Source organism: Nelumbo lutea, chromosome 4, assembly GCF_056320005.1.
Source record: "Nelumbo lutea isolate HS-2025 chromosome 4, American lotus-T2T, whole genome shotgun sequence".
NCBI classification, from domain to species: Eukaryota; Viridiplantae; Streptophyta; class Magnoliopsida; order Proteales; family Nelumbonaceae; genus Nelumbo; species Nelumbo lutea.
This window is the reverse complement of record NC_142687.1, coordinates 9,081,259-9,103,704: the sequence shown is the minus strand read 5'-3', so window position 1 is coordinate 9,103,704 and position 22,446 is coordinate 9,081,259. Positions and strand designations below refer to the sequence as shown.

Sequence of the window (22,446 nt, the reverse complement as noted above, 5' to 3'; positions counted from 1 at the left end):
CTTCAAGTCCTATGCAGACCATCATAACAAATTGTTATTAACAATTAGAATCTCGAAGAAAACGGAGTGAAAGAAAACAAGAAATTTTGTTGGAGAGATTAATGGTGATTTCTCTAACATGAGATTGCTCAATAAATGGACAGGATCCAAGTCTATTTCAGTACTTTTCCGTCATACTATCATAGCATGAGTCAATGACCTTGTATGCAACTAAGCAATAAAAAGAGAAAAAAAAAAACTCCAATTTCTCTCACATTCACGTACATTCATCAGAAACTAAATATCAACACCATCGAAAAGAAAGAGCAGATGACACAGCATGCTTGTTTGCATCTCATTTCCTCTTGGCTAATCACTACTTCACTACACACACCTGAAGTCATAAGCCACTCAAATGCCACTTAACAACTAGTTATCGACAGGTACTGGATTGACACGTTTTGAATGTTAGGGTATTGAATTGTTGCATTTTAAAGTTGAGGGACCAAAATGGCACTAGGCCCAAAGTGCAAGATACTAATCGGGAGTTTTCCCAAAATATAATTGGAATAGAAAATCGAAGAAACAAAATACAAAAACACTCCTACAGTTTCTAATTGACTGTATGCTTCACCTGAAGCAGTTATTCTCATTAAATATTTGAATTAACGACAACTTTGACTCTTTGAGTATTTAACCATGCCTCGCAGGAACCAAGAGGGGATTGAAATGCTTTCTGGCGCTAAAAGTGGAACCAAAAGATGCTTAAGATTAAAATTTGAAAAGAATGCAATGTTTCCTCTAGGGCTAGAAGTCGAAGCAGAAGATTAGTCAGAGAAGAAATTAGCACTGACAGTTTTTTTGAAGACGCTGAGAACTTTAACACGTCGACTTCACTTTTTTGATGCCTATCATTACCAGTTAAACAACAACCCAATAACTCAATCTAAATTAATTCCCCCTCCACATAAATCTTCCTTGGCATCCAGCAAATGGGCATACAAAGAAGACTAAAGGAGAAGGTTTTGAGAATGGCTGATTGACAACTGTAGAAATGATAGAACGGGAATGAGCATGAAAGGCCATTGCCCGGTAAAAAACAAAAACAAACAACAAGGGATAATCTGATAATATGGTCAGAATACCATATATAGCAATAGCACCAGTAGGAAGTGTCTTTGGAAAGTTGGAAGGGTCTACAAGGTTTAATGGCCCAAGGATTTAACATTGCAGAATGGCGAGCAGGATTCTGGATTTATGTAGCCAACCATATACTTGGGCTTGGGGCAAGGCTTTGTTCAGGTTATAGGGGAAAAGCTCAGAAAAATAAAGCTGAAACAAAACTAGCATTATCGAAACATTCACTGATCTGAAATATCAGACCTAGAAGCAAATAGAAGAAAGACTTCAAACATAGTCTTTAATTTCAAAACATCAAACATATTTAGTGACTACCAGTTTAGCACACAATTACGTGAGCAATAACTAACAAGTACTGCTTCATTTGAGGAAATGAGCTAAAAAAAGATAAACCGTTTCTCAGCTTACAAATATCAATTACCAAGTAGCTCAATAACTCGATTTTCCTGTGGCAAAGTTCTAAGCAGTTCCAAGTGACGCAAGATGTAAAGAATTCCATGTCAAAAATAAAACTCTCTTACTCGGATTTATACTGTCGCATTCTTTGACCAATGCTATTGATGAAACAACTAACGAACTAACTCGAACTAATGTAGACAAATCGATCGATCTAAGCAACAAGAATAAAAGACAATAAATTTGCACCAATAGAGCCTCGAACAATAAATCCATCAGAAAACATGAACAAGCTCACATGAATCAAACTAAGAAAAACAGACAAGTACTCAAACGATTTTCTAGTTCCCTTAAATTAAAATTTAATATCCAAAATATAAGACCTAAGGAGGAAGGAAAAATTAAAACAGAAAAAAAGTAGTAAATCCGATCACCGTATATAACTAAACCTACGCAGTGAGAACGACAGCACCACCAGCCTCCTTTATCTTCTTCTCTGCAATCTTGGAAACGAGCTTGGCCTTCACAACGATGGACTGAGATGGGGGCAAGACACCTTTGCCCAAAACCTTGAAATAACCAAACTGGGCGACATCGATGAGTGGGGCGTTATCGGGGGAGGCCTTATCCTTGACCTCCTGAGGGACCATAGACCAGAGCTTGTCGATGTTGACGATGGGGCAATAGAACTTATTGCGGAGCTTGTGGAAGTAACGCATACCCACCTTTCCAAAGTAACCGGGATGGTACTTGTCGAAGAGGATCCGGTGATGGTGCATTCCTCCGGCATTACCCCGACCTCCGGGATGCTTCCGGTGCTTCCCGATACGGCCGTGCCCGGCACTCACATGGCCTCTCTTCTTCCTGTTCTTCTTGAAACGCGTCGTCATTTCTCTCCCTTTGTCCCTCCCTCGGTTTCTCTCCCTTCTCTGATGCAGAGCGCGGCGGCGAAGAAGAAATTGGGGTTTCGCATAAAGGTGCTCTTATAGTCATTGGGTTCCTTCAGTCCTTTGCCCTTTATGCCCTTAACCACTTTGTTATTTTACATTCACCCCTCACCACCGAGGGGGCAATAAGAGCTGCTGCAAACGAATCGAATCTTATACATCAATAATGTGAATTAAACCAAAAATGACCAAATATTATATTTATTTATAATAAAATGAATTAAAATGATTTCTACTACACTTAACAATTTTCTAGTTACTAGGAGATACAATATTAATTTTATGTAAAAGTGTAATCATATACCAAGTTTCACCAAATCGAATCATGGGTAGATGTCCATTTGATCCAACTATATGAACTGAATTTGGATCACCCTCAACCAGATTGAATTTGAATTTGAATTCATTCAAGCCGGTAGCATTTATAGTTCTAGGGAAGAAAGGAAAAGAATAAGAACAGTCTTAGTAATAAGAAACCTTGCACTTGAAAACAAATCATATAGCTCTTTTACTTATTTATTTTTATTTTTGGCTGTGTATTAGCGTATAATATATGCACCGTATCTGTATGCAAGTTTCATCGGTAAAGATTGTCTGCGAGGTGCTACGCCCATACCTATTATCAATTTATGCAACTTTCTAAAGCTCCATACAGTCAGTAGCCTAAAGCATGATCTGCTTTTATCTAATTTATCTAATTGACAATTGGATCCACCACTCGTCACCTAGACACCTACTCAGGAGTCAGGCCTAAATTGACAATTGGAACTTAATGCAACCTTAGTCCCAATACGAGGGCCAATCGTGCAAATTCTGTCCTGTTAAAAACCACAATTCTTTGTCAAGTTACAGGTATATATATATCCCGAACTTTGGGGGTAGTGTCAAGTTAGTATCCAAACCTTTAAATGTGTCACTGCAGTATTTAAACTTTCAAAAAGTGTTAAATTGATCATTGTGTTAATCAATCGCCTTGAAAATGTCAAAATTAGCCAAAAGAAGACATTGTTCATTATCTAATGTCTTTTCATTGTCTTCTACCTTGAAACTAAACGTTTATCTTCAAAGAAAAAGATAGAGAAAGAACATGAAATATAATAAAGGAAATTAATAACTAAAAGCAAAGAAATAACCAGACAAGAATGTGTATCAAATCTAAAAGTAGAAGACAATAACTTCATTAGTGTAGAATCTCAATTTGCAATAGTAGAGTTCAAATCACCGAGGCTCAGTTTGAAAGGAGTACAAATACAAATTTGAGAGTGCAAACCTTGTATTTTGTATTATTTTATATGTATTTGTACTCTTTTCAAATTGAGCCCAAGGAATCTCGAGACCAAGAATCAAACAGGAGGTTATTAATCTATCTCAATGAAAACGATACATATCTATACTATTTTAAAAAGCAAAAATTGACGCCTCTACATTTAAATTTATTGATAAAAAGTGAGGGCAAATAGGATAATCAGTTATTAATATTAAATAAATTGAAAAGAGGTAATTTTATGATATTCAATGCACTAAATTCTCTTTCAATAAATAAAATATTTAATTCATTAAATTGCATTCGTGTTCAATGAATCATATATTTAAGTTATTTTTGTTTCTTCTCATCATTAAGTTCTATTAATTAAATTCATACTTAATAAATTAATAATTTCAATAACATAAAGCTTATACTTTTAAAATTTACCTATAAAAAATATAGTTTTCATCTAGGTGGTGGTAAGAAATTAAACCATTTTGGGTCAAATGGATTAATCCATGTTGTCACAATTAAATAATAATATAAAAAATATAAATTAAAATAATTGAAAACATTTTTTATATCATGTTAAACAATAATAAGTATGATAAATAAGAAATGTTTTATTAGTGATGGAAATTGAATGTAAAATTTAGAACCAATTGAAAAATTAAATTTCCTACTCTCTCTCATTAAATCCTATATTTAAGATATCTTTTCTCATCATGAAATTCTTGTAATTAAATCCACAATATTAATTTTAATAGGATAAAAATAAATATTTTGAAAAATAATTTGAAAACAAAACCATTTCTTCCCTCCCAGTGGTGGGCAAGAAATTCAAATATTTGGGGTCAAATGGATTAATAAATAATTCCATAATTAAATAATAAAAATTTTTAAAATAAATAAGCATGAAAGTGTAAGAAGTATTTTTATTAATGATGAAAATGGAATGCCAAATTTAAAATCTACCAAGAAATTAAATGATGTTATAGTAAAATAACACATCGTTTTAAAAATAAAAAATATAAAGAATCACAAAAATAAATTAAAAAAAAGAGAGAAATTTTTTAGCACATATCTATTGTTATATATTTATAAAAAATAAAATATAAAGCACATCTCTAATATTATGCATTCATTATATTGAACAAAAATAAGTATTATACATAAGATTTTTTTTTCAATGATGGAAGTGTAATACAAAATTTAATGTCAACATAGAAATCAAACTATTTTTCTTTTTGTGTGGTGGGTTAGTGGTTTAGTCTCCCTCTCTCTCTCTCTCTCTCTCTCTCTCTCTCTCTCTCTCTCTCTCTCTCAATCAATCAATCAATCTCTCTCATTCTTCTTCCTCACCTCCATATCGGTTAATATCTCATTCTCCCCCAATCTTTCTCTCGCTACCTCTCTGATCATTTTTTTATTTTTCTTACAATCTTTTATAATATTAATCAAACCGTATAAAAGAACTAAAGGGACTAACCACTTGTACAACCAAGTTATAAATTTCTATCAAGTTGGTGTAAATCTTATAGCCAAGAGTTTCTTATGAATTTTTATCACATTGGTGTAATGAATTTTGAATTATACGAAGTTGGTCTCATGTTCTTTTTATACAGTATGATTAATACCATATAAATGTGTAAGAAAATAAAAATAAAAAGAACATGAGAATGAATGTGAGAGAAACTGACGGAGAACGATAGAAATTACAAATGAATGAGTGATTTACCGAAAAAGAGAATGAAAGAGATTGGAGGAGAAAAGAGAGAGAAATTGATAGAGAAAACATAAATACAAAAAACGAAAACATTTTTGTTTATTTTCAAATCACACAATCGATGAGCAAAGATAGACGAATCAGAGAGAGAGAAACTAAAAAACATTTTCTTGTTTTCCAATCACCTAGCATTAAAGGGCAATTTCATTATAAGCTTTTTGTTGTGTCCAACATGGATTGAGATCCCATGTTGGCAATAGCCACATAAGCCTTCGATGACATGGAAAGGTTTTTTTTATAATATGAAAAGTAGAGTCCATTATCAGAGTTTTGTTGATTTATAGACTAACCTGTAGCTTAATTTTAAATGTATAGCCAATTATGACTATAATTTTCTTAATTTAAAACTAATCCAAAAGCAAATCTATTCTATTATATAGGTGGTGGGTCAATGATCCAATTTTTCTAAAAAACCCATTATGTCACAATTGAATAATAAATATTTTAAAAAAGATAAAACACCAAAAAATGAAAATGTGCATAATTTTGTCAAGAACATTTTAGAACATTTCTAATGTTATATATTCATCATATTAAATAAAAATGATTGTTAAAATAAAAGTTATTTTTATTTATGATAGAAATGGAACACAATATAATAATAATAATTGTTATTTGATACAAGCATTTAAATTTATTTTTAATCATATTGTTACTTTTGTCAATTTTCAATTTCTATCTTAACTATGATATATCTAAAATTCAAGTAATTAATATAAAAAACTTCTCATGTGGAACACATGTGCTTAATTACTAGTCATACAATATGCACCAATAAGCATCCATATTTTGAACCTTGCTTGACACGAACCTCTTATCAACGTAAAACAGACTACCAATTGCAATGTCCATTACATAGTTAAACCTCCTTTAAAGAATAGCTTAATTACAAAAGGAGACATTGTAAGTTCCTTGTAAATTTAAATTAATGTGAATACAGTGTTCCAATTATTGGGAGGGTCCCGTCGGCATAAATTAAGACCCTAAAGTTGGCCTGTTAACATACGCGCACCAAATGCAGCCTAATATTTTATCATTGAGTGTAATTTTAGTTAAATAACTCCTCTTGAAAAATGATTGTAGTTTCTGGTCAAAGGAGGCACAAATTGTAAACCCAAGGAGAGGTCTAAGTACTCAATCAAGAGCCCTGGACAGGCAGAACTAATTTGCCCTCGTTGAGTTTGCTTTGACTTCATACACCCCCACTTCATTTTATGTTCAGGTGTAGAAAGGGATACAAGAGACAAGGGATTCGTGTCCCACAAATGGCTTCAACTTTTGAGTTAGAAGTTGGAGCTTAAAAGCGGGGTTCAACTATTCAGTGTAAATACTGCTGGCATTAACAAGCTCCGCTATCTTGGTGACTCTCCTCAGTTCCCAACATTTTACATCTTTGACACCAAAAGAAATAAGAAATGAAAGGGTCATTCTCAACGTGTAAAACAATTCACAAAAGAAATTTTTATAAGAAACTTGTGAAGCACTAGTAATGACGAAAACCTATATATATGGCCAACTACACCACCTTCCTTTACAGAGATTACTATGATCTCGTGCATGTTCACATTTGAGAAAAATCTTGCAATCAATTTTGGATTGTGATCGCAGCACCCAATGCAGATCTTGTTGCACGGTTCATCTATGAAGGAAGAGGGCAACTCCAACCAGGCCCACCCAAAGAGTCAAAACAACCCAGAAAGTTTGGCTCTTCTCCCATCCAACAGGAGGTCGCCAAACCATGAAGTCACCCAAATAATCCTTGGATGAAGGAAGTTGATTAGTTGTTGACCAGTTTCTCCTTTGGTCCCGGTCCTTGTATTTGTCACTCCATGTTCCTGCATAGCTGCAACAACCACCGTTCGTCAATCACAACTTGTCTGAGATTCCATGGTTAGTTTATCTGTGCAATATGAGTTAGCATAAATTTTGAAGGCAATATTGTGCAATTCATTTGTTATTGATAAAAAAAAAAAAGTGCAATTCGCAATTAACTATGTTAGGCCAGTTCTGAGGACTCCCATTTTGGACTAGTCTATAACAACTAAACCCCAAAAGAATGTCCTGAGATTGTTGTGCCAAGAAAGCATGTCCTATAGCAGTATATCACATTTGGATGGAGAGCAGCAGAAAATGATGATTCCCGGACAGCAAGTATTTTCAAATCTAAACTATTAAGGTTCCAGATTTAACTTGGAGGCAGTTCTGCATGTTGTCATGCCAATACACATTTAGGTAACATCTTTTATATGCAACCCCAGTAACAGAATAAATATCCCAAGGAAAAAAGGGAAAAGAAAAGGAATAAAAAAAGATATATTCCATTAAGAGCAATAGAGTTCGTTCAGCTCACTACAACTTCCATCCGTTGGATTCATTGCACCATGATTCACAGAAGAAAGAAAGCAAGAAGGAGAAAATGAAGTATAAATAAAACATGTAATATAAATGTTAAGTGTTGGAATAATGTTAGAATAATTTAGTTGCAGTTGTTAGGGCCTGTTTGTCTAATTAAAATGTTTTTTATTTCTGTTATGTCTGTTATTGTACTCAGGGGCACAAGGGTCTTTTCCCTTGTTATTTCTGTCGCCCTATATATATTAAATAAACACTGGCGCCGCCAGTACTGTTGCATTGCAAACTCTCTCTTTTCTCTTCTCTTCTCTTCTCTTCTCTCCTCTTTCACCTATCTCTGGCCGGCTACACTGCCAAGATGGTATCAGAGCAGGAATACTGATTAAAAGAGAGCAGACCGATCAACCCTACTGTCAAGAGAAGATCGATCAACCCTACTGATTAGTGGAATAGGCTAGCAGAAAGGAAATCTGATTCTGGACTACAGAATAGCTACGACTGGTACAGTTCTTCCTCTATTTTTCTCCTCTTTACTCTCCTTGATCATGGGCCGAGTGAAAACCCTATGAATCTGGGGCGGCTGAATGCTATCGAACTTGTGTAACCCTAGTTGTCTTGGATTATGTGATCCTGTTGATGTGTTAAGACAACTGTAGGTCAATGCTGATCTGTCATCTCAATGGTTTGAGTTGACTATAAGCAAGAAGGATCTCTCCTGCTGATTAGTGGTTGTTAGCCATTCTAGATTTCTGATAGGCAGGTCTGAAACTGCCGAATATTACCTCAGTTTTGTCTAGAATTTGGTACGGTTTGTGCACAATCTGATTGGTAAACCCTAGTGTGTGGGTGTGAACTGAGTGGAGCATTGCTTTGTGGAGTAAGGAGGGGTCCTAAATCCGGTGTGTGGGACTGAGTAACTGCTTGACCATGTCGACTGAGAATTCTGCTACTTCAGAAATCTCAGGGAGCCACGATGGAGTGAGTGGGGGAATGGATATGAGCTTTCCCATGGTTGTCATTCCCTTTGATGGTCTGAATTACCTTGAGTGGTCTAGGGGGATAAAACTCTACATCACTGCTAGGGGGCGAATAGGATACATCAATGGGAGAGTAAAGGAACCGAAATATGAAAGTGCTGAGCATGATAGGTGGGACCAAGAGAACAATATGGTGATGTCTTGGCTCTTGGTTTCAATGCTACCACAAGTAGGGAAGACATTTATGTGGGCTGAAAGTGCTCGTGAGATATGGGAACAAGCGAAGTCCACTTATTCAGAACAGAGACACTATGCCAAGATATATCAACTACAAGCAGAATCTTCTACTTGCAAGCAGGGGGGAGAGGAGTCTCTCAATGTACTATTCTGATTTGACATCAATATGGAAAGAACTTGATCACTATCAGAATGTGAACTGGAAGTGTGATGAAGATGCAAAAGCCTATAAATCACTTGTATCACAGCAACGCGTGTTTGCCTTTCTCTTAGGGCTGAATCAGTCATATGAGTCCATCAGGGTACAGATCTTGGGTAGTAAAGACTTGCCATCAGTCCAGGAGGTGTATGCCTTGGTGCAGTCAGAAGAAAGCAGAAGTGTGATGAATGGTGTAGAAGGAGAGTCAGTTGACCTAGCGGTCCGGGGAAATTCAGATACAAATGTCGGAGGTGGTTTTAAAAGGGGTGACACTCAAAAAAAAAACAAAAGATAAAAACAAGCTTTGGTGCACTCACTGCCAGAAGACACGATACACTAAAGATAAATGTTGGGATCTCCATGGAAAACCTAAATGGGCACAGGATTTGGGTAAGAAGTCAACACCGGATTAGGGCAAGAAACCAGGCCAACAGAAACAAAGAAGGTATAACTCAGCTAATCTGGCATCGACAGAGATTAGTCCTTCCGTAACTCAGGAGAGACATCCTGGTTCTGACCCTAAGGAAGATATAATCAATTCCTTCCGTGAACATTTGGAATTGTATGGTAGGACTCTCCGCCAGGTGGATTCTGGGCCTACTCCTTCTACCTCATTTGCGTCTACATCAGGTAATGCCACAGCCTTCCATGTGTCATCTCATACTACTGATTCACCTTGGATTATTGACTCCGGAGCCTCAAATCACATGACCGATAAGTCAAATTTGTTCCAGACATATAACCTTCTCTCTGGGAGAGATAAGGTAAGACTGGTTGATGGTTCCTTTTCTACCATAGCTGGCCGAGGCACCATATCTCTCCCACTTGGCCTTACTCTTCCAAATGTCCTGCATGTTCCGAAATTACCTATTAATTTGTTGTCCATTAGTAGTATTACTCACTCTTTGAACTACTCAGTCACATTTTTTCCGTCTTCATGTGTGTTTCAGGATTTGACCTCGGGGAAGACGATTGGTAGAAGAAGCATGGTGGATGGTCTCTACGTGTTGGAGAATAATGCTGGTCTAATGGCGACTGAGTCCACAAGTTCGGCGAGTGAGAGTCAGGCCTATTTATGGCATAGTCGTTTAGGTCATCTTTCTTTTGAGTCGTTAAAAGTTATGTTCCCAAAGATTTTTGAGTCCTTGTCAGTGAGTCAGTTACAGTGTCAAACTTGTCAGTTGAGTAAGCATTGTAGAAGCTCTTTACCTTTAAGAAATAAAAGATCTGAATTTCCATTTCATATTGTTTATTCTGATGTTTGGGGCCCTGTTACTCTACCTATTGCAGCTGGCTATAAGTATTTTGTTACGTTGATTGATGATTATTCTCGATACACTTGGGTTTATCCTATGCGATCTCGAGAAGAAGTGCCACAAATTGTGAAAGATTTCCAACGCATGGTGTTCACTCAGTTCCAAACGGAAATTCATATTTTCCAGTCGGACAATGCAAAGGAATATTTCCATAATGATCTCACAAAGTTCTTTGCTTCGAGTGGGTCACTTCAGCGAAGCTCTTGTGCCAAGACACCCCAACAAAATGGTGTGACTGAACGAAAAAATCGTCATCTACTCGAAATTGCTCGTGGCTTGCTGATTCATATGAATGTGCCGAAACAGTTCTGAATGGATGCAGTATTGTGTGCGATATATATCATCAATCGCATGCCCTCTCGGCTACTAGAGTATAAGGCCCCACATCAGCTCTTGTTCCCTACAACCCCGCTGTCCACCATTCCGATGCGTGTCCTTGGGTGTCGTTGTTTTGTCCACAACCTATCACCTACTCGTGGTAAACTTGACCCTCGGGCTATTCCTTGTGTTTTTCTTGGTTACCCCTCATCTCAAAAGGGGTATCGTTGCTATGATCCCATTGCCCGTAAGTACTATGTTTCCATTGATTCTCATTCTTTGAGAGTCAACTGTTCTTCTCGGTTTCTCCTCAGGGGGAGAGTAGGGTTGAGGAGAAATAGGCGACGACTCATATTCAACTACCTCCTTTACCCGATCCTCCACCGTTCCGGGTTTTCCACCGTCGTCATAAAAGCCAGTAGAGTTCAAGAGTCGTGGAGCCGGACACTATGCAACCAACATCATCGGATTCACCCGAGGCAGATCCGTCTCATTAGCCAGGTACACTTGCTCCCATTGCTCCTTTAAATGTTGATTCACATGTCCCCAATGATCTTAATATTCCTATTGCTAAGAGAAAGGGTGTTAGATCTTGTACCACTAATCATTCTATCTCTAACTTTGTGTCCTATGAGCATGTTTCACCCTCGTACCGTGCCTTCCTCTCCTTTGTGGACAGTGTTCCCATCCCTAAGACCGTGGCAAAAGCTTTGTCAAAACTTGAATAGACAGATGCAATGCAGGAAGAAATTGATGCCTTACATAAAAATGGTACGTGGGAGTTGGTAGATCTTCCTAAAGGGAAGGAACCAGTGGGTGTTCACAGTGAAACACAAAGCTGATGGAACTATTGAAATGTACAAGGCTAGACTGGTAGCAAGAGGCTTCACACAGGTATATGGAGTGGACTATGCAGAGACTTTTGCCCCTGTAGCGAAGATGAAATCCATTCGGATTCTTCTTTCCTTGGCAGCAAATCTTGACTGGGATCTTCACCAATTGGACATCAAGAATGCCTTCTTGAATGGTGATTTGGAAGAGGAGGTGTACATGACCCAACCCCCAGGGTTCTGTGCCAGAGGCAGTGAACAAAAGGTGTGCATGTTGAACAAGTCCTTATATGGATTGAAACAATCACCTCGGGCTTGGTTTAGTAAGTTCCATGTAACAGTCCAACAAATGGGATTCAAACAATGCCAATCAGATCATTTTGTAAAAAGAGGTGAAGGTAAAATTGCAGCTCTTATTGTGTATGTGGATGACATAATGATCACAGGAGATTGAGAGGCTGAAATCCAGAGACTAAAAAAATTCTTAGCCACTAAATTTGAGGTGAAGGATCTAGGCCCCTTACGATACTTCCTTGGAATTGAAGTTGCCCGCTCTCACAAGGGCATCTTTATTTCCCAACAGAAGTATGTACTAGATCTAAGGCAAGTTGGGGGTAAAACCATCTGATTCACCTATTGAACATAATCACCATCTGGGAGACAGTCAGGGAGAGTTTTTGAAAGATGTAAAGATGTTCCAGAGACTTGTGGGGAGACTTCTGTATTTGTCTATGACCAGGCCTGATATTGCCTATGCAGTGGGTGTCCTTAGTCAATTCATGCACAACCCGATGACAACTCACTTTGAGGCTGCAGAGAGGATCTTGAGATATCTCAAGAAGTTTCCTGGGGCTGGTTTGTTGTTCCAGAAGCACAGTCACTTAAAAGTGGAAGTATATACTGATGCAAATTGGGCAGGAGCAGTCAATGACTGAAAGTCCACCAGTGGTTAGTGCCTTTGTAGGAGGAAACATTGTCACATGGAGAAGCAAAAAACAAAGTGTGGTGGCTAGATCCAGTGCTGAAGCAGAATATAGAGCGATGGCTCATGGGATTGTGGAAATCATGTGGATAAGAAATCTGTTAGGTGAACTGGGTTTTGCAGTAAACAATCCTACTTCACTCTACTGTGACAATAAAGTAGCCATCAATATTGTTGCTAAGCCAGTTCTGCATGATAGGACGAAACACATTGGAGTGGACAAACATTTTATCAAAGAGAAACTTGAAAGTGGAGAAGTGTGCACACCATATGTCAACTCGGAAGAACAACTTGCAGATATCTTCACCAAAGGTCTTCATCATGTGCGGCACAAAGATTTGTGTGACAAGTTGGGCATGATTGACATCTATGCTCCAACTTGAGGGGGAGTGTTGGAATAATGTTAGAATAACTTAGTTGCAGTTGTTAGGGTCTGTTTGTCTAATTAAAGTGTTTTTTTATTTCTGTTATGTCTATTATTGTACTCAGGGGCACAAGGGTCTTTTCCCTTGTTATTTATGTCGCCTTATATATATTAAATAAACACTGGCGCCGCCAGTACTGTTGCATTGCAAACTCTCTCTTTTCTTTTCTCTTCTCTTCTCTTCTCTTCTCTTCTCTCCTCTTTCACCTATCTTTGGTCGGCTACACTGCCAAGATTAAGCTCTTCCACCTTTTAAGTCAGCATCTATTTGTAGGTTTTGCAAAGGGTGTATATGTACATAGGTACAAAGGTAAATGCTTATCAGTTTATCAGGAGTCAAAAATGCAAATATCATATATTTATACAGAAATAGATACATACATGTGTGTGTGTTTGTGCATGCATATATACATGAAAAATAGTCATATTGAATTGTTAAAAGACTAATCCATTAGTAAATTCCTCAGCACTATTTCAGTTCAACTGATCAAAAATTGGGAGACAATGGGATATTTTGTACCAGAAATGCTAATCTAAGTATCTAACACCTAGTCCCCCTAGGTAACCTCTTACAACTTTGTAAAAACTAGCTTGAGGCATACTAGCTAAATGTTTTCGGAATTGGACCCTTATTTATCCATGTGCTACTCGGCTTAGAAAGACATTGATTCTGAACAGGTGGTCAAAGATGGTAGTTGAGTGGCAAGGTGCCAACCAGCTGGTTCGTAAGGTCTCCTGCTGGTCATAGCGGAGACTTGAGACCGAATCCCAAATGCACCTGGGGGGCTATGGGTTGGGGGATGAGCTACCCCCGTTGTGTAGCCCTTCAGAAGATATCCAAAAAAAAAGGTGGTAGTTGAGTGACAGAACACATCAACAGTGTTGGTCAGATGTTACTTCGTGTTAATAATACATTTCGGGTTGAAACCAGTGGTATGAATAAATAAAAGCAATGTTGCCAAATAATCATCAACAGAGAAAATTTTTATGATAACCACTCAGCAACACCATACAGAAGAAGCAGAAAAGATATTCAGCATATGCTCAAGCAAGACAACACCAATAGCAATAAACAATCATAAAGCCACTGCCTCTTAAAGAGAGATGGCATATCAATTGAATGGCAGGCACCAACTTATAACTTAATACATTGGTACAAGATATGTAGAGATGGCAATTTTCCCCATCCCTGACGGGGACCCAACCCGATGGGGTCGGGGATGGGGATTGAAGCCACCGCCCCGCCCCGACCCCGTTTTAATATATATATATAAATAAATAAATATATATATATATATCATAACATATTTAAAACATTATTTATAATTTAAATTTTTTATTTATTTTAAGTAAATTTGTTTTTCAAAAAACACTATTATCTAAAAAAAATTTAGGGATTTGGGTCCCGTCGGGAATCAGGGATGGAGGACAAATTTTATCCCCAACGAGGATCGGGGACAGGGATGGGGTTTAATTTCAGAACTGGGGGCAGGGACGAGGAATATGATCCCCGCCCTGTTGCCATTCCTAAAGATATGGTAGATACTGTAGATTCAATAATGCATGGCAACGTTAAGATTAGTGGAACAAAAAAGGTTGAAAAACATAATCAGATAGATTGATGAATCCTATGAAGGTGAAAAGCAACATCAAACAAGAATGTCTGCAATTTCTCCAGAGTCATCTCAAACAGTTTAAATGAAACCTGAATGCTTTCATCATTTTGATATACCAGTCCTGTAGTTTGTGTATGCACATATTTTTAAGAATATACTTAACTATATCTATTCAAAAGTCTCAAATTAAGCATCACAGAAATACTAAACCATATAGTATAAGGTAAACCAGTAACTAAACCATTTGAAATTCAAAGTAAGGACGACCAACACAAATTCAGCACTTTGTTTTCAATTGATTGGCTGCATAGGGAAAAGCAATGCTTCCCAATCTCATTTCAAAATGGCATTGAGCTTCATCATTGTAAACTTTATAGTATAAAAGCAAGAAAATCCAGCCAACTACTGATGTAAGGTTTTACAGGGGTTCGATAATTGGAGAACTAAAAGCTCAACAATAAAGCTTGCTGCAATTACTCATGAGGATTCACATGGCTTGGAAAAATGCAATTTCTGCCTTAAGGTCTTCAAAGTAAGCATCCAAAAATCAGTTAAATACATAAAAGTTTATCAATTATGCATGTGCATTTCCCACAGAAGTTTGAAAGCATCATTTTACTTATCATCAAAAGCATTCTTTTAATGAGTTATCCACTGAAATGCAGATGCTACAAGCAAAAGCCAATAAGCATGTCTAGCAGTAGGCAGAAGTGCGCTCCTCTTGCTACTGATATGTGAAGCACATATCTTTTTTTTTATAAGCTAGATAATGTGGAGTTATGGGAAAATAGATAGTTAAAAGGAAAGCAATTATAACTACAAATATTCTTCTTATAGATTGAGAGACATGAAAATTGGGAGTCATGGTAACTGGAAATTACAACCCTCTCTCCACATTTCTTCTGTGATGTTTAAAATCTGTACATTGAAACATGTATTTGATTCTTCTTGATGGTCATTTCCAACTTCCACTGGGAGTCGTGGTGGAGTGAAGGATACAAATTATCCTTTTTCTACATTGTGATTTCTGTGATGTACTATGGGCACAAGTTAATGGTGACTTCTTCACTTTGGGAGTTCTTTTTCAGATGGCATGTTAAAGGACCAAGTAGAAGGGGGAAAGTTCTGTGGGACATGATTCCTTTCTACTATCTACCTAACAATCTGGTTAACTTGGAAAGAGAGGATGGTTCGAATTTTTAATAACATGGTTACCTAGTAAGTACTACCTACACAAAAGCAATTTTGTTGGAATAATTGGATTAGATTTTTTTTAATGAGTTAAATGGGTTAGACTTTTCACATGGTGGTCTGGACGTGAAGCCAAGGCAAGTATTGCCTTATTGGCATGTAGTCAGGATGACTTGAGAGCAAAAACTTTGGAGAACAATCTAACTCAATTAGTACTTGATACATATCAAAGCCATTTATAAAAGAGTTCCTATTGCATGATAAGATCACCAAAGAGTACTCTTTCTCATCGTAATTAAATGATTATATAGCCAAGCAAGGTTTGGCTAAAATGATAAGAAGCTATGAAAGCAATAAAAACTAAAATGTCATTGAAACAAAAAAAAAAAAAGAAGTTAAAAGAAAATCAACAATAACAACAAATTACCTATCATAACTGGAACCAATTAATGGGATAGAAACCATCTCTTCTTGAGATATTTTGAGCTTGGGTGCCTGCAATATGTAACGAAGTTCAGCGGCTTGCCGTCGGATACTGAAACTTGGGTGCTGCTTCTCCAATTGTTGATAAAGCGCGATGCAGTCTGCATGTCGATTATTAGCCTCATAAGCCATAGCAAGCCATATTTGTATCTGGACACAACAATTAAACTTCGGTTATTAGACGGCAGGTACATTCCAATGTGCAACTGACAGCTAGATAGTAGAAGGGAAATTCCCCAATGCATCAGATACTGACCTCTCCACCAAACAGAGTCGGCCTAGGAATGATTGTGAGGGCGCCCTCTAGGAATTCAATAGCTCGACCATACATGCCCTTCCCATAGGCCTTCTGACCCAACTCAAACATTAACTTTGCCATTTCTCTCCGCTCAGCTTGCTCTTTCGCCACCTGCTCTTGTTCAAAATAGTAATGCCATCTCATTTACTACTTAACCATTAGCCATATACAGCAACCGCAATAAGAAATAAACTCAAATTTGTTTTAACAAATTCAGCCACATCTCTGAGATGACATCCATGATCCATACCATCTATTCGTCCATGACGCATTCTGCTTTTAAATCGGTAACATTTTTAATGATAAAACGGAATAAATGAGAACAAGTATGACATTCTTACACTTGTTCTCGTAACTCGACGTTACAATACCTTTCAAATGAAACTGGTTATGGAATATAACAGACCAACTGACATTGCACAATGAAGATTATAAAACGGTAGACAAAGAGAAATAATGAGTAAAACATTAGAGAAAAGGGTTATTGATGCCTTGATGGAGTCATCATATTATATTCTATTGGATTGACTTGAGAGTTGAGAGAGGGAAAATTATTCCGACCTTTTCGAGCTCCTTTCTCACTCTCATCCTCTTTTCTTCTTCCGTCTCTTCTTCGTTTTCGCCTTCGCCATCGGCCATCTGACTCTGTAACTCCTCTGCTTTCTTCTCTAACTCTTTCATCTCTTCCAGTTCTTTCACTCTCTTTCGCATTTCTTTTTCCCAGTCGTAGTCGTCATCTTCATCCCCATACCCATTTTTGTTGTCCTCGTCGCTCGGATCGGCATCGAAATCGACTGAGTTAGATTTGGACAAAATTTTCCTCGGAGTGCCGAATCGGTAATTTCTGGTTTCACCGTCAAGATCGAAGCTCCTGGCGGGAAGAGATGCAGAAACTTTGGCACCGTGGGTGATGTACCAGTCCCTCTTGGGGAGGTTCAGGATCAAGTCGCAAATCACCGCACGATTCCTACGGTCTGTCAACCCTGCCCGAGACGAACTCGCGTCCGCTAGCAGTGCCAAATTGCCGAGCAGTACGGCCATGCCCGTTGGCGTATCCCCTTAAGAAAACCGAGCACGCGCAGACTCACCGGAAGAGAGAGAGGAAGGGGAAATAAAGTTGTTATCCACGGTCCACACAGTTCCTTTATATTAGTTTTCCCTCGCAGAGATGAATGAATCTGTGTGTGTGCGTTTATGAGGGCATCCACTGAAAAAGACGATACTGCGGGATTGGAGATATTTTGCTGTCTGAAAACTGGAAAGACGAAAATACCCTTACGTCTCTACCAATATACCATAAATAAAATCATTGATTGACGTATTGTTTCTGGAAGAAATGCTAATACGGATAATAAGTACCATATATAGGGTAAAATAGTCCAGAAAAGAAATAGACGTGGCGGTATTGTAGTTGCGGTATTAGTAGCTCTTGCCGCCTTGGAGTCAAATGTGTCACGGAATCAACATTGAATTTAGAAACGAGGACAATCATCACCGTCCATAACGATGATTCTCTGAGTTGACCCACAGATAAACACCAACCTGTTTCTTGGCAGGTTCGGGAAATGCAGCTAACGACTGTCCCACTGTTTTGAAGTAACCGTTTTATGGAGTACATAATTTTTGGGTTCAGTACTCTGCAACAACCGTTTGGCAAGTCTTTTTTAAGAGATATTAGCTCTGACAGTTAAGGGAGGCAGATTTTGACATAGGATCTGATTAGCCTGAAGACCGTATAAGATTTAGGCAGTTCGAAGACCGTATGGGTTTTTTAAGTCTTTTCGTGTGAGGTTAAAACACGAAGATGCATGATGTTTTATTTAGAGCTTTCCAAAATCAGTTCAAAGTTCGCATCTTTTTAGTGTTTTGGTGAATAAATTTTTCATGTATCAAACGGAAATAAACTGATTTTTTATCTTTTTAATTTGTAAATAGCCGAAAGATTGCACGAAAAAATACACCAATACAAATATATTAGCAGCCCCTTATAAACTGCATTTGAATTTGGCATCAATTCACCGTCTCTTGTACGGTGCGGTTATAAAATTCTATCTTAGACTGATCAGTCATTTTCCCTAATTTTTCTGAAATAGGTAAAGTTGCATTAGGAAGCAGTGTAAAATTCGATTTGATGTAATTTTATACTCATTGAGTTTTATGAGTTTTATGGTTGTCTAGTGTAAAATAAAGATGAATATCGATATAAATGAGTTTTTTGATAGTTTTTTATATTTAAAATCAATATTAAAAATATATCAAAAATCGATGTAAAAACCTCTTTTGGTCTCTCCATTGGTGTAAAGGTAGTTCTCCCATGAATCTCTCTCTTTTCCTCCAAACTACTCCGTCTCAACCCAGTTTGTTTCAATCTTCCTTGTTGTCATTGCTTCTCCATCAATCATTCTCTTTATCTCTTTCACTCCCTCCCCTTCCCCCCCCCCCTACCCTCTCTCTCACTCCAAGAACAATCGCAACCATGGTTTTAAAAAATAAATTGGTGATCGAACTGGTTAGGGGTCAGGTTATTGGTTCGAATAATCCAATCGTTCGATCCAAACGACCAACCCATTCTGACAAAAAATTAAAAATATAAGAAAACGTTCAAATGGTTAGAACGATTAACCGACCAACTCAGCAATTTGCTTACCAAAATCAATGGTTTTGAGGAAAAAACAAATTTGGGGGGAAAACAGAACCGATCAGGTGACTAATTCCCGATTTTATCGGTTTGATTTTGAAAACCATGATCGCAACTACAACAGCCACCAGCCCACCATGACCTTAGGAGTCCATTGGGATCATGATCACAACTTTAGCCAGTTGGCAGCCACCATGATTGGATGTCTAGGATTCCAATATGGAATCAGTCAATCAGTGTGAAAACCCAAACATGCCTTGGACAAGAAATAAGCTTTTGCAACTACGTGGTTCAGATAGCAGCAAATAAGCTCTAGATTTCGATCCCAAAACCAGATTCTCAGTCTATAAGCCTAAATCCTATGAAGCTCTTGTCACAGATGCTGTAGATTTCGATCCCAAGGCCAGATTTTGATCCCAAATTGATTTTTCGTTGGTTTTCCTGTTACCAGATTTCGTCTGTAAATCCTAGGAAGCTTTTGTTCTTTCTCATGTTTTCCCTCTCAATTCCTTGCAAATATTTAAACTGATTCATCGTAGAAGAATAGGGGTTCTTGTTATAGGATGAAAACGAACGCATTTAATCCCAGCTGCAACTTAGGTTTTTGAAGATCATGCTCAATGTTGGAGTGGAAAAAAAGAGGAGAGAGACTGACCAATCAAAGGCTTAAGCAACGCTACCTTTTTACATTGACACACAAGAGTGTAAAATGAGTATAAAGCCAAGTTTCTTTTTACACTAAAAAATCCGACGTTGTTAAACTCCATCATTGTAAACTTGTATTTACACCACAAATAAATGCAACCTTGATGATTGTAGTTTTCTTTGGGCAAATAAAACCATTTCCCTTGACAAGTGATTCCTCAAGAACATTATTTTGGTGATTATAAATAAAGTGTACGACTTGATAAAAAAATTAACTAAATAAGACGATTAGCATTTTTGACATACTCCCCCCCCCCCTCTCTCCCTCCCCCAATCTGTGGATTTGCAACCAAAGATAGGGCTGTTCACGGGTCTATTTGCATTTTTTCTGTCATTATTAAGGCTGATCAGGTTACTTAAAGAGCAAACTAAAACCTTAGATTAGCATTATTTGTGAACCTGACCGGCCAAAGTAATCTGTGGATTAACATTATTTGTGAACAGCCCTATCTTTGGATTAGCAAATGACATGATTATTAGCATTATTAGCCAAAACCAAAGATTACTTAAAGTAATCTATGGATTAGCATTGTTTGTTAACAGCCTTAGCCAAAGACATGATTATCGCATTTGCTTGAGAGTTGAGGCCCACCTCTGACTTTAAAACAAAAACCTCCTCGAGATTTAATATAAATAATTTATTATACGTACCATTATCTGTTTTCAAGGGGAAAATACACAGTTTTGAATCCATAATAATGCCAGAAAAAAAAAAAAAAAAACGATTCCACCAAAAACGAAAGGCATCCACATAACATTGCCATCATTATCTCCATTGTTCAACATTATTATGAAAGTGAACATATGGTACTAAAAATCAGGGTATAAGTCATACGCATACTACTCTTCCAAGCAGTAGCAGAGTCACGGATTTTCTTTTTTTTTTTTTTGTGGGGGGAGGGGGGGGAGTGAACCAAGAAAATGAGATGTGGAGTAGGGATAGGGTTTTGAGAAAATTGGCCTAAGAAGGTTTGGATCTATGATAATTTAAAAATAAAATAAAATAAAACAATTTTATTTTATGAATACAAACTTCAAGTGAAAGTTGTTGATAAAAGTCACTGGCAATGCCCTCTTCCTACCAGCCCACATACATTTTTATTGTATAACAAAAAGGAAGACCATGTAGACAATGTTCTTATGTAATTCTCCTAACAAAATTCCTTTAAAAGAACAAAGCAGTTCGACCTCACATATCCATTTTGTCAGTACTTTTCGTTTTGTTTAGACATAGTTCTTAAAAGAGATTTTGTATTCGCTGTAATGGAGTAGACATTTTTGTCTGATGCTGGTATGAAAATAAGGGTATGTTTAGGTGTTTAAGAGAAACATCCATGGAGGTTTAAATCTCTTACCCATTTTCTAAATCATTTACTAATAAATTCACATTAATTAAGGGGGTGTTCCACAACATGATTTTTTTTCTTGTTTTTGGTTTGAAAGATAAATCAAAACCATTTTACCTAAAATATATTATTTATCAAAACAAAAACACACAAAATAAAACATGTTATTGATTGTGTATGTATTCTTTATTTTTAAAACTGAAATAAAAAACATGTTATTGAATTCCTTGATTAAAAAAGCATGCTTTTATCTAATAATTTAATATCATGTTTCATAAACATATAATTTATATCTTATAAAATTTGTTTATCTTAATAAACTATTATTTTGATAGTTCCAAGGGCATGTATTGTTTTGTGGAACAAACCCAAATTGTTTTCACCATTAAAAACAAAAGTAAGGTTCAAAAACACATTGTTGCTGATGTGGCAATTTAAAAAAAAAAACAAATGAAAACAAAAAACATTTGTCTTGAAACACCCCTTAAGACGCCCCCTTCAATTTGATTATTTGTAAAACACTTCCAAATTTGTATTGCTATGATGCCCTACCTCCTTAAATTGGAGATCGGCTTCCATCAGGGCAAACCTGTGCCCACGCTGTTCTAACGGTGTTTTGATACCTTGCATGGGAATATCTCCCCGTGAAATAAAGCATATACTTACGGAGATATTCTCAATGTGAGGCAATAAAGGCTAATCGAACAGGCTTTGCCCTGACTGAAGTTGATTCCCTTACAGTGACATTTTAACCTTCAAGAGTTAAGAACCACTAGACCATATTTATCAACGAAAAGTGAAAAGATAAAACATCCACTTTGTCCCTATTGAATGAGGATAAGTGCATACAAGCAATAGATCCATTTTCATCTCCATGGGTGTTGAATCACCACTATAGTCGAAACAATTCTTTGCCCTTGGACTCGAACTAGCTAAGTCTGATTCTAGTCCTACCAGCCATCCCAACACAAAGTTCGGATCTGCTCCTCACACCGGCTGCACAACACGTCTTAGTTGCACATTATGAACATCTCCCATAC

The 22,446-nt window shown here is 37.1% G+C and overlaps 1 protein-coding gene and 1 pseudogene across 2 annotated transcripts; both read right to left on the bottom strand.

Annotated features, from left to right (window-relative positions):
* Positions 1-1,757: 1,757 nt before the first annotated feature.
* Positions 1,758-2,479, bottom strand: LOC148853780 (large ribosomal subunit protein uL15x pseudogene; annotated as a pseudogene). The gene has a single exon (XR_016113288.1). The product of XR_016113288.1 is annotated as a large ribosomal subunit protein uL15x pseudogene (transcript).
* A 4,424-nt stretch (positions 2,480-6,903) lies between these two features.
* LOC148853779 (Tetratricopeptide repeat (TPR)-like superfamily protein) lies at positions 6,904-17,926 on the bottom strand. The gene is made up of 4 exons (XM_088985681.1): positions 17,279-17,926; positions 16,676-16,828; positions 16,364-16,569; positions 6,904-7,337 (listed from the first exon to the last, which is right to left on the bottom strand). Exons 1-4 carry the CDS (start codon positions 17,756-17,758, stop codon positions 7,130-7,132), a joined length of 1,047 nt encoding a protein of 348 aa, XP_088841807.1. The 5' UTR covers positions 17,759-17,926; the 3' UTR covers positions 6,904-7,129.
* Positions 17,927-22,446: the final 4,520 nt, after the last annotated feature.

What these genes read in the sequence shown, in the direction of transcription:
- LOC148853779 (XM_088985681.1), bottom strand. Translation starts at nt 17,758, where the DNA reads ATGGCCGTACTGCTCGGCAATTTGGCACTGCTAGCGGACGCGAGTTCG. An exon ending in TGAGAAAGGAGCTCGAAAAG is followed by an intron (nt 16,829 to 17,278) that starts GTCGGAATAATT and finishes GAACAAGAGCAG; the next exon opens with GTGGCGAAAGAGCAAGCTGA. An exon ending in ATTGGTTCCAGTTATGATAG is followed by an intron (nt 7,338 to 16,363) that starts GTAATTTGTTGT and finishes TGGTTGTTGCAG; the next exon opens with CTATGCAGGAACATGGAGTG.